This window comes from Mirounga angustirostris, unplaced genomic scaffold (genome assembly GCF_029215605.1).
Source record: "Mirounga angustirostris isolate CCGP_5_RB_7025 unplaced genomic scaffold, mMirAng1.0.hap1 SCAF_14, whole genome shotgun sequence".
Taxonomy (NCBI): domain Eukaryota; kingdom Metazoa; phylum Chordata; class Mammalia; order Carnivora; family Phocidae; genus Mirounga; species Mirounga angustirostris.
Window position 1 is genome coordinate 85,716,362 of NW_026991722.1, and position 12,026 is coordinate 85,728,387.

The window sequence follows — 12,026 nt, forward strand, 5'->3', positions numbered from 1 at the left end:
CCTGAAGGGCCTGCCAGCCTGGCCCTGCTCCCCGCATGGCCCACAGTTCAGCCGAGCGCTGCACGCCGGAAAGCGGTGTGGCGCGGTCGTTCCCAGAGGCACCACATCTGCTGGCCAGTTGTGCGTGCCCGTTGCAACTTCTCCCTTTGTGTGTCCGTGCAGAGCGACCCCGAGTTTGTGCAGTGGAAGAAGGAGCTGACCGAGACATTTACGGAGGCTCAGCGACTCCTGCGCCGTGCCCCCAAGTTCCTCAACAAGTCCCGGTCCAGCGTGGTTGAGCTCTCGAAGCCTCCCCTCTGTCACAGGAACAGCAACGGCCTCTGACGCCCGGGACAGGAGGGTCCTGGGGAGACGGGGCCTCGAGGAAGCCCATACCGGGGGTTTTCCGCCCTTGAGTGGGAGTCTTTTGGAGAAGTCCGGGGGTCAGAGGTTCGGTCCTCTTGTCCCTGGGGCCCTTCCACGGCTGGGAGGACCCAGGACGCCGAGGTGCTCCTAATAGGAGCTGTGACCATGGTCCGGCCCAGGCCGGCCTCCCTCCCCTTCTGAGTGCCTCCTGCACATGACATCTGTCCACTCTCAAACTACTGAAGAAAGAAATGGAAGTTCTTTCCCTTTCTTACACACTTGTTTGGGTAGATGTGAACCTAGAACTTGAAATGATTCCTCCTTATCACTTCAGTTTATATGTCTGATATCAAACATATCTTAGACTTGCCAAGATGGAGTGCAGCCCTCTGTGGCGGCAGGTGCCGGATGGCCCGAGCGCTGCCTTGTGTCCTCTGCTGGGCTCACACATGTCCGCTCTGCACTCCTGGGGGACGGGAGGTCAGCACGCGTTTCCTCCGTGCACTGCAGCACCGACCGACTTCTTGATGCCCCACGTGGCGAGCTGAAGATGCTTTCTGAGAAGCTTGCCCTTGGGCCCCCGCCGAGTGTGCGGCACCACCCAGGTACCCGCCTGCCTCCGACGGAACAGAGGGAGCGTGCCCTCAGAGGACTTGGGAGTCGCCCATGACTGACGGCGTTCAACAGTGGACCATTGGAAGGCTTCACAGGGATTCCGAAGGACAGGCAGCAGGGTTTTAACTTTCAGGGCAACAGGGATTTTCAAAAATCTTCAAATAAACAAATCGCACTTTCACGTGTCTGGGTGCGCACGGACGCTTGGGGGTGAGTCTGTCTTGGGCTCCAACAATAAGCAGTTATAGGACAGGGTCATTCTGGTTCCTTCTGCCTGCCCTCGGGACACATATCCGTAACGGATGTGTAAAGGAAGGAAAGAATTGCTCTGTTTCACGTTGTAGTATAATTTAAAATGAATTTTACTGACAAAAGAATGCTGAAGAATGAATGTGTTGAAATGAGTTAACTGTGTTTGTTGACTTCCGTGTCATCCTTCACCCGTCATTAGTGAGTGGTACTTGGCCCCGGGTGGGTCGTCCCACTCTGTGACAGCAGTGGGGCAGGAAGGCCTGTTGCCTAATCCCGGGGGCTTCTCTTCTCCCCACGGTTCTCCCACGATGCGTTCTGTGCCCTTTTCATGCCCCAAATAAATGCTGGGCTATGCTGGGCTATATGAACCAGTGTGTTTCCCAGTGAAGTCCTGTCACCAGACTGAAAATAATAACAATAATTTTTAAAGTCCACATATTTGTCTTATTCTTAGTGCAATCTTGTTGTGTGTTTCTAAGTTAACTACTAACAATATAAATAGCATCATCATCATCTGCATCCTCCCCTCGATATTTTTACTGATTCCAGATTTCCATGCACTGTGTTCATTGGGAAAGTGAGTACTTCTTAATGAAATTATATTTTGAGAGTTTGGAAGATGATTACTGAGAGTTTTTTATTTCATAGGGGTCACTTTGGAGAAGAAAAGAAATGTGGAGGTCCACTATCCATCTCAACTACCGGTTGGGGTTTAAATCAGTGCGCATGTTCTACTCTGCTCTTTCCAGTAGGGGAGGGCGGAGGCACTCTTTACATGCCTTCCCTTTTAAGCCAGGAATGGTGTGTTCACTTCTGTTTTTTTTTTTTAAAAAAAACCACTAGCAGCAGAAAGATAGCTGTTCCTCCTAAAGGGTGAGCTGCCTCGCGGGTGTGGTTAATGACCACTGTCACTGCTGTCCTCAGCCCCATCGCAGGCTCCCATCGCTGAGCATTTACAGGTCGGAAATTGCTGTGCCCCAAGCCTCTGCCGGACAGAGCCAAGACCCTCCTGTTGAGAAGGACGCAGACTCCTTCAGGGTCTGAGCTTAGCCTCTCCCATTTCCCACCCAGGGCATTAGCCACGCCAACCCGCAGCTCTTTGAAAGATACCATCTTTGGAGTAGAACCGGAGGTTAATCTGTCCTTTAGAAAGGGAACAGGAATTGGGAAATACCCTGAGAGCACTTTTGTCCCAAGCCTAATTTCAAGCGCTGGGGTCTCGTCTGGCGAGTCTGCTACCTGCACTTGTCCCCGAAGCCATCTGATAGGGCCAGCGTCTCCGCGGCCACATGGAAGACGCCTCCGGGACCCTTCTGTGCCAGCACCTCGTGCCTGCAAGGCCAAAGAAGGCCACTGTGCTAGAGATCTGTTGCAGAAAGTTTTAAGGGTGTCACCTCGTTCCTAGATGGTTGACCCTTCAACGTGTAGACCGTGAGAAAGGACAAAATTCAGCACACGTTTTCTCACTCGAAGAAGATAAAAGTTGATATTATTTTTATAAAGTTATAATGTCTTGACTTCATAAATCAAGGGAATTAATAAAGCAAAGTCTAAAAATAAAGATGACTTTCAGCTGCCCTACAACGTATGTGGAAGAAATGTAAAACTTCAGCCAATCCAAGGTTATTTTTCTAAGTGAAAATATTCTCTCCGGTGCATTTGCCCTTTCATGGCACTGGGAGTCGGGCTTTTTCCCTTCTGCATCGTGTTTAAGTATGATTTTTCAGCAAAACTTATAGAAACCAGCTGTTTTACTGCTCATGCACATGTTGCGCTTCTCATGCCTCTGATTGGCCAATCCACAGACATGACAGTTTCAGAATTTGTGTGGAGATAGAGGGGCCAGATGTGGAGGAAAGCAAGCGTCCCGCTCAGGAAAGCCCGCAACAACAACACACAACCATCTGTTTAAAGCAAGACCTAGCTTGACGTGCGATTTGAAATATGCCATATGGATACCAGAAACAATTGTTTTAAGGCCCTCACTGGCCATTACAGAACATCCTTTACCCATCGACAGCGAGCTTTAACTCCATGAAAAAGATCAAAGGGTGGTCTTTTCTCTGATGATCTGAAAAATTTCACTCGGAATTTGTAGTTGGGCCAATTCGATACAGCATCTGACTTGTCGATGGAATTGATTTTTCACATCAAGAAGAAAAGACAGATTCTCGAAGTCGGACCCTTTTTCACATGAGGTAGATCTATGAAAGGTACTTTGAAATGTGCTGGGATAAGAGAAGACTGATTCTGTAGCACTTAATCATACGTGATTTTTTTTTTCTCGGTGATTTTGTTCAGGGAAGTGCTTCTGGGTCATTCGGAGACACCTGATGAATTACCTCCTCGGCACGCCTGAGGACTGACGTTTGTGCCCAGAGAGGAGATGGGCTTCACTGGAGTCTGGGACAGGTGGTGGCTGGGGGGCCGTGGGCTGTAGGGCAGGTGGAGTGGGTGTCTCCCAGGCAAGAACAGTGGTAGAAATGTGGCAAAGGAAGGAAGGCCTTAACTTGAGAGTAAAAAAAAAAAAAAAATCACTCCCTTTACACCATGCACCAAGGAAATGACTGAGTTAGGGTTGGTTGATTCTTTCCCTCCTTACAACAGGAGTTGAATAGTAATGATTGTGAGACATGGTCACTTTATTTTCAATTATGGAGCCACTGGACTTAGGAATAGGCCATCAGCTGTCCATCACGGCCCTGCACGCCCTCCAGCACCCTCCAGGAAGGCGCCCGGCACCCAGAGCTAACCCCCCATCTGTGCGCGCCTCGCAGCCACTGGGAGGGCCAGGCGTGGGGGCTGGGTGGCCGCCTGCAGGGCCCTGTGTCTGCCACAGACCTTTGTCACACGTCCACTGGAACCACAAGAAGGCTCCCCAGAATAGCAACACCCGGCTTGCTGTTTAATCCATGCCCACTTCCAGAGTGAGCTTTAATAGTTGAAATTTCGAAAATGTTTTTCCCTAAAGATCTAACATGATTTTCCCTCCCATGAAAGGTTGACTCTAGAGATTTGAATTCATCAATTACTTAAATTCATACGAATATGAATTTTTTTTTCTTTTGACCCAGGCCACATTTTAAAAAGAATTCTTTTCCTGTTGAACTAATGAAAGCCGAACTCTGGAATAATACGATTCCCTCACATTGTAATGGGCTTGAGATTTCTTTCACCCTCAAAAGACTAACAGACCTGGTCTTTTATTGCCAAGGGACAGGGATGCCCTCCCCGTGGTGCCGGATGCCTGGCCACTCACGGACGCGGCCGGGGGAGCATTGATCGGTAAATGCAGCACCCCAAATGTTAAATTACCTTTACTGAAACACACACATACTCACTCCAGAAAATGAGTTAACAGTACACGCATTTCATGAAAAACTTAAGAAACAAAAGCTGTTTTAAAGTTTCAGCAACTCACATTCTTACAGTAAACTCTCTTAATACCACAATCTCAAAATTATCTCTGAAAACTGGTAACTCTGCTTCCATATTTTATTCTGTCTACTATAAAACGTCTTTCATGTAAGGGTAGGGAATGGAGAACTATTTCTAACCGTGCACTCATAATTACAAAAGGACTTGAAATTTAATTCCCTGTGTCTCAGTTGATTATGTCCCATGATGTATATATTATATGTGGTTTATAAGCTAAGCACTGGCCATTTTTTAAGTTCTGTTGTGAAATTGTATTTTTCTATGTTTTAACTAATTACAATAGATTTGGCTTCTTCTGAGTAACGTAAAGATTGCTGAACTACATATAAATATATATATATATTAAAAAACAGAGTTCTATTTTAGCACAAAAGCATTTTATATTATTTATTGAATCCTTAATGTTTGTTTTCGTCAGAAACATTCCTTCTTTCTGCTCCTTTTTATTTGTATAGTTTGTTATTTAAAGAAACGGCAGCCCTTTCTGTGCTTCATAAAATGAAGTGGAAATAACGCGCACAGCCATGTGGGGCGAACAGCCCCCCTTCACTGCCATGGACCGTTTGCAACAAAAGCTCATCCTCGGGTCTGTGCCGAGAGGCGTGTGTGCTTCCTGGGGACGGCTGACAGGACACCTGTCAGGAAATACTGCTTCCATCTACCTCTTCAGAAGGCCTCCTGCTTGTTGACAGGTACCCCCAAATGCTTGCTCCCAGACTGGCTGCATTCTAAAAGAATCTCAGTAACACATTTCGGTGGGATTCCCTCTTGATGTCAGTTTTAAAGCCGCGGTCCCGACTAAGCCAACGGGGCAGGTGGACATCCCTCTGGATCGTTCTCCCCCTGGAGCGGAGGGCCGCCCGCAGAGCATCATTTCCTACTCCGATTGTGCCAAATCCCCGCACTCCGTCTCGCCATCGCCCCGAGATTCGGCTGTTGCGCCTGAGGTATCGAGCACTAAATGGGAGGTCGGTCCTCGGCGCTGCTTACAGGGGGCCAGCCGTGTTTAAAAACCCCGCGTCCAGGCGGAGGGCCTTTGAACGTGACTTCCCGGCGCCCCCACCGCATCGCTGTTGCAAAGTGGTTTGGAAGGTGGGGTCCTGAAGGCAAATGCTCTCGTGCGTGATTAAACCTTTGCCAGGTCTTAACTTCCGAGCGGCCGGACCCTGAAGTACTCCCGTGAACTGGATTGCCCAGGCCCCGGGAGAGGGGCTCCCTCCGCACGCTGACATTTCTCTCTGCCTGTCTTCCTCGCGGGGGAGCCGTCGGTGTGGCCTCGTCTTCGCTCCGCTCTTGGCCAAGCATCACGCCCTTAGAGAAAGAACTCCGTTTTCTGTTGTGCGTTGCCCAACAGGGTGAAGCGGGTGAACTAGATACTGTGGATCTAGACACTACTCAGAAATGGTCACTTGCTTTGATCTCGCTTCACATCGATGTGCCGGTGGGGCTGTGCCGCCCTCTCCCACTATCCGCTCACTAGTGCGCGTTTGAAGCCCTCGCCCACGCGAGACGCTGCTCCACGCCCGCGATCACCCGCCCCGTGCGGGCCCGAGCTGTCATTTGGCATCACCGTCTTACACAGCGACTTTGGAGCAGTGAGGCTGGCTTCCTGTGTTGAGAAATTGCCTATATAAAAACCTCAATAAAAAGCCTCTGTACAAAGATTCCTACTTCGTGTGCTGTCCTCCCCGCCCCCGCCCCGCGCCGATGAATTTCTTTATCAAGCTGCTAAGCATCAGGAAGTGACGCCTTTTAAAGAATCCCGGCTTGGGGCACCTGGGTGGCTCAGTCGGTTGAGCGACTGCCTTCGGCTCAGGTCGTGATCCTGGAGTCCCTGGATCGAGTCCCGCGTCGGGCTCCCTGCTCGGCGGGGAGTCTGCTTCTCCCTCTGACCCTCCCCCCTCTCATGTGCTCTCTCTCTCTCTCATTCTCTCTCTCTCTCTCAAATAAATAAATAAAATCTTTAAAAAAAAAAAAAAAAAGACCTATCCTGTCGGGGCGCCTGGGTGGCTCAGTCGGTTGAGCGACTGCCTTCGGCTCAGGTCATGATCCCGGGGTCCTGGGATCGAGCCCCGCATCAAGCTACCTGCTCAGCAGGAGGCCTGCTTCTCCCTCTCCCACTCCCCCCCGCTTGTGTTCCTGCTCTCGCTGTCTCTCTGTCAAATGGATAAATAAAATCTTTAAAAAAAAAAAAAAGACCTATCCTGTCGGGGTGCCTGGGTGGCTCAGTCGTTAAGCATCTGCCTTCGGCTCAGGTCGTGATCCTGGAGTCCCGGGATCGAGTCCCGCATCGGGCTCCCTGCTCAGCGGGGAGTCTGCTTCTCCCTCTCCCACTCCCCCCGCTTGTGTTCCTGCTCTCGCTGTCTGTCAAATGGATAAATAAAATCTTTAAAAAAAAAAAAAAAAGAATCCCGGCTTTGAGGGCAATCCACGCAGAGGCTGATTTTCTAAAGAGGAAGGGGACCGCTGATCTGCATTCCTGCGGATTTTGTGGATTGTTGGAGCATAGCCCGCTTCACAGGCTCAGGGGTTTGGAGACCCAACCGCCTGTGCGTCCTGCAAGACATGTTGTGGGGAAAGATCCTGTGACAGGTGGGCCACGGGGAGACCCAGGAGGGCGTCCATCTCCTCCCCAGTTAGTCTAGACTACACGGGGCCCCCCAGCATACTCCCAGGGTGACCTTGGAGTCCCTCCGGGAAGCGCAGACCCTTCACTCTCCATTCCTGCTCCCATGGAGATGAGCTGAGAGACCCCGGGGTGCATGTCAGTTTAAACCAGAAATCCAAGGAGGTGGCGGCCCCAGGATCCCAGCTGCCCACTTGGGGGCCCACAGGTCGAGGGTAGGTTGGCTATTTCCTGTCCTGGAGCTGGAAGGCCTTCCTGTGTGGTGCTGGTTCAGGAAAGAAGGAAGGCAGGATGGACTCACGTAGCTATTTGGTTTCCCTGGAATGTACACGTTGTTTGCCAATTTGAAAACCGTTTAATAGAGTCGACAGGAGGCCGGGCTACGGAGTGGGCGGGCAGCTCCGTGGGCAGCGAGCGGGTGGCCACGCAGAGGAGCCCGTGGTCGGATGCGCCACGTAACCGAGAGCCACTCCCCAGAGCTGCTGGAAGCCTGTCCCCCCTCGGGGCCTAGAAGGAGGGGTTAGTGCTGGGCACCCCATTCCCAGCAGGCCTCTCTGGGCTACCCGTTTGCTCTGCCATTTTCTCACCTCTGATTTACGAGAGTTGGATGAGATGAGCCCGACGGACCATTCCAGCCAAAATATCCTCCAGGTTTGCCACGAAGGGTAAATGTGAGGGGCATAGGCAGGACTCGCGAGCAAAAATGAAGTGCCCCCCAGGTCCTTCAGTTTCTGCCATGTTGCCTCAGGCATATCTGCTGCCCTCCCCTCAACCTTTCGTTCCCAGCCTTCCTTCCCAGTCCTGCCCCGATGTGCACGGCGTGGACATCATGGCAACATGATGGGTGAGGACAAGAGGGCAAGAGCCCAAGGCCTTCCCCTTTCTCAGGGACCTGGGCTAGAAACTGCATAGGAATTTGTCGGCCTCAGTGCGTTTGGAGCTGGGTCCTTCTCTGGAGGGACAGCGGGGCCATTCCTGTGCCCTGTAGTATGTTGAGCAGCCTCTACCCACCAGATGCCAGTGCATACCCCCCACCGGCCAGTCTGGACGACCCAAAATAGCACCAGACATTGCCAAACGCCTCTTGCAGAGAGCAAAACCACCCCGTTTCGAACCCCTGGTGCAGACGATGGGAAATTCTCAGTGTGTTGGGGACAGAGTTGGGGCAGGGACTTAGTGGCCAGGGCTCTTAACTCCTGGGAGGCTGTGTGGACCATGAGGTCTGCCATGTGGTGGTTGTAGCCAAATTCATTGTCATGCCAGAAAATGAGCTTGACACAGTGGTGTTAAAGGTAATGTCAGCCCTGAAGGTAGAGGAGCAGGTGTTAAAATTCCGGGGTGGAGGGGGTGAGGGGGGCGCCTCCGCGGCTCGGTTAAGCGTCCGACTCGTTTCAGCTCAGGTCATGACCTCAGGGTCATGGGATCGAGCCCCGCGTCAGGCTCCCTGCTCATCGGGGAGCCTGCTTCTCTCTCTCCCCCGGCCCCTCCCCCTGCTTGTGCTCTGTCTCTCTCTCTCTCAGATAAATGAATAAAATCTTTAAAAAACTAAAATAAAATAAATCTTAAAAAAAAAATGCAGGAGGGGGACTCGTTCTTCGTGTGGCCCAGGGCTTCATTTCGTTCTTGATGTCGATGTATTGGACAGATTTTTCTAGACGGCAGATCAGATCCATGAGACCCAGTGGCGGTGGGGGCATGAAACACCATGCCAGCAAACTTCCCACTCACCTCGGGGTCGACTTTGGCCACGGCTGTGGCCAGCGACTGCAGGGGTGAGCATGGGAGCCGTGTGTCCAGAGGTAGCAGCAGTGGGGCCTATTGTGGTCATGAGTCCCTCCACCTTGCCAAGTATGTCCTGGATGACCTTGGCCAGGGAGTGGACAGCGTCATGTGCTGTCCAGATCCTCCTTCACGGAAGGCCTTCTTGTCTGTGCTAGGACTGCAGTCATCAGGCGGCCCTCAGCTGTCTGCCCCTTCGGGATGCCTTAGCTACAGAGCACCGCCTTGCCCGATGTCACACCCTTGCCCGGGTGCTCACACCCAGTGACTGGTCTGCACCGAGGTACAAAGGGCTGGCCATCTTGGTCCCAATTCGGGAACAAACTAGCTCTAGGGGTTACAGTGGGGTTGCCACAGGCTGTTTGGGGGCCCTCGTCACAGCTAGACATTTCCCTCTGTCCGATCCTCATTCCTTCTCCATCCTTCCATAGGCGTAGATACCAAGAGAACTCTTTAATATAAGTTCTGTTCGTTACATTCTATTTCAGAGTCCGCTTGCCCTGGGGAAAGCAGTCTGTAGTGTTGGGCCCGGGTGCGGTAGGAGATCACAGGTGCTGACCTGGGGTGCGGGGGCTGGATCACCCACTGCCCGGTTGGCCGTGGTCACCGACGGGAATCGGTGGTAGTAGGTGGAACAGAGAAACCCCTGGTTCAAAGAGAGGGGGCTTCCAGCGTTCGCATTTGCAGCAGAGGTGAGTGGGGATGGTACGCCGGTGGAAGGGGGTGCACTGGATGCTTTGTCCTATCGATCTGGGAAAAAAAAAACCAAAAAACGCTAAATCCAAGAACTGGAACATAGAAAAGGAGCCTCGTGCATGTGCCCCCCGGGAAGATAAAACCTCAAGGCTAAGAGACTGATTTTCCTGATTTACAGAAGACTGATCATGTTGCAATTTCCTTGGATGATGAGGTGTTGGTCAGAGGTTGTCCCATATCCACTGTGGGAAACTTTGCCAGAGGCGTGACCCAGAGGTGACGCAGGTCAGTTTGGTCTCACAAAGTGGGCTGAATGGACCTTTGTTTGTGTGGCTGGACTGGTTCCGTCTGCTCGGGGAATTTTCAGAGCTGGTGTCCGTTTGTCATGGATTGTCACAGACCCTCGCTGAACTGTCCCCTCTTTATGTTCCCTGCCCATCAATACAACCTACCCAAACCTGCGACCCTACTCGCCTGCAGCTTGCTTGTCCTGAATTGCAATCCCTCTGCTATTCCTGAATAAACTTACCCATTTTGAGCTTGCTTCCGTTTACTTCTTTATTTAGGGCAGCAAAGCGTTTGAGAAAAGTGGCAGAGAGTAAATCCTGGACAGTGGGACCGGATGGCTATGGCTAAGCTTAATGGATGCTTTGGGGAAAGATAATAAAAAGCAGAGAGAAATTAGTTGCCAACAGAAGGCCAGATATGGGAGAGTATATGCATTCGGGACCACTCTCCTGCTCTACAGGATTGTCACCCTGACAAGGACACCACGAGCCTGGCTCCTCTGAGCATGGGGTGTGCGAGGGGAGGAAAACCCTCTGGGGGGCCAGCAGGACACCCGAGGCCATCCCGTGAGAGGACACCAGCATCACTAGGAAGGTCAGTGTTGGCTCTCCTCTGCAGGCGGGGCAGAGCTAGGAAAACTTTTATAGATCTACATTTGATCATTCAGTCATTCAACAAACATTCACTGAGCACCTACCATGGGCCATAAAGGACTAGAACAGTCAGTGGCATCAGGATCCCCGTTTTATAGAAGGGAACCCTGAGGCCAGGAGGTGGGCTTCGGGGGTCTCTATACAGGGATCTCTCCCACCTCCACAATCCAGGCTACAGTTTTCTGTTCACTGTCTACTTTGTCCACCAAAGATTCCATGAGCACCTGCTCAGTGCCTGGCTTGGTACTTGGTGACCGGGATGAACAGGAGAACACAGACCGATGGGAGATGGACAGACAGACCAACAGACGTCTAGAGAACACATGATGTGGGACCAGGTCCTGGAACGCCTGCTCTGGTCCAGTTTCCATACATTTGGTTATTTATCCCATATGCATTTATGGGGCACTTACTGTGTACCAGCCACTTAAGGACACAGACACAGAGAGACAGTTCCCCTTCATCTCTGTGGGGACCGTGACATACAACACAGGCCCCTCGGCAGTCACTTGGGGGGATTCTCATGACTGCCCCATGACACTCAGATGCAGGGGACTGTTCTCCGGTTTATCAGCACACAAACATACACACACGGTTCTCTGAGAACAGTGGGGATGATAGGAGCCCCAAACGAGAGAGGCTGGGGGATGGCACTCAGTCATCAGGAGCCAGGGGGAAGCAGTCACTTAGCGTGCGGTGAGGTGGGGTGCACTGGGGGCCCCTGAATCGCAGGTTATATGGAGATAATGAATAGAATGTGGCATCCCCAGGGGCAAAAGAGATGGGCCACCAACAAGGGTCCTACTCAAAGAAGAAGTTAAGGATGATCAGGAGGCTTAAGTCAGTTGCCCCAGTAGAATATCACAATCCAGGGACGCCTGGGTGGCTCAGTGGGTTAAGCGTCTGCCTTCGGCTCCGGTCATGATCTCAGGGTCCTGGGATCGAGTCCCGTGTCCGGCTCCCTGCTCAGCGGGGAGTCTGCTTCCCCCTCTCCCTCTGCCCCTCCCCCGCCCCTGCTCATGCACTCTCTCTCTCTCAAATAAAATCTTTTTAAAAAATAAAATATCACAATCCATCCCTTGGCCAATATATGCATCCAGAACTGACCAGCTGAAGACGAGGCCAGGTCTCCAGGGGGAGAAACTGACCACCCCAGGGCAGGTGCACATGCCCACGGTTCCCTAGTCTGTGTCCCAACGGACCTGCAGCCGCTTGGACTGTCCATGTTCCAGAAGTGCCAGAAGGGGCCAATTTCCCCGGGGGACCTTGGTTAGAGAGCCTTCACTTTCTTGTCCTGTCCTGTCCCCTGGGGAACAAAGCCTGGAGACCTGGAG

The 12,026-nt window shown here is 51.9% G+C and overlaps 1 protein-coding gene across 8 annotated transcripts in view; it reads left to right on the plus strand.

The window, feature by feature from the left end:
* Positions 1–6,314, plus strand: part of GRK3 (G protein-coupled receptor kinase 3) — a 128,145-nt gene extending 121,831 nt beyond the window's left edge. For 2 of the 8 annotated variants that reach the window (XM_045887429.3, XM_045887431.3), the window contains one exon: positions 163–6,314. In XM_045887429.3, the coding sequence (XP_045743385.1) occupies positions 163–324 (162 nt within the window). In that variant the 3' untranslated portion in view covers positions 325–6,314. The remainder of the gene's footprint in view (positions 1–162) is intronic. The other 6 variants (XR_010407438.1, XR_010407437.1, XR_010407439.1 and 3 more) reach the window with 6 other exon arrangements.
* The last annotated feature ends 5,712 nt before the right edge of the window (positions 6,315–12,026 follow it).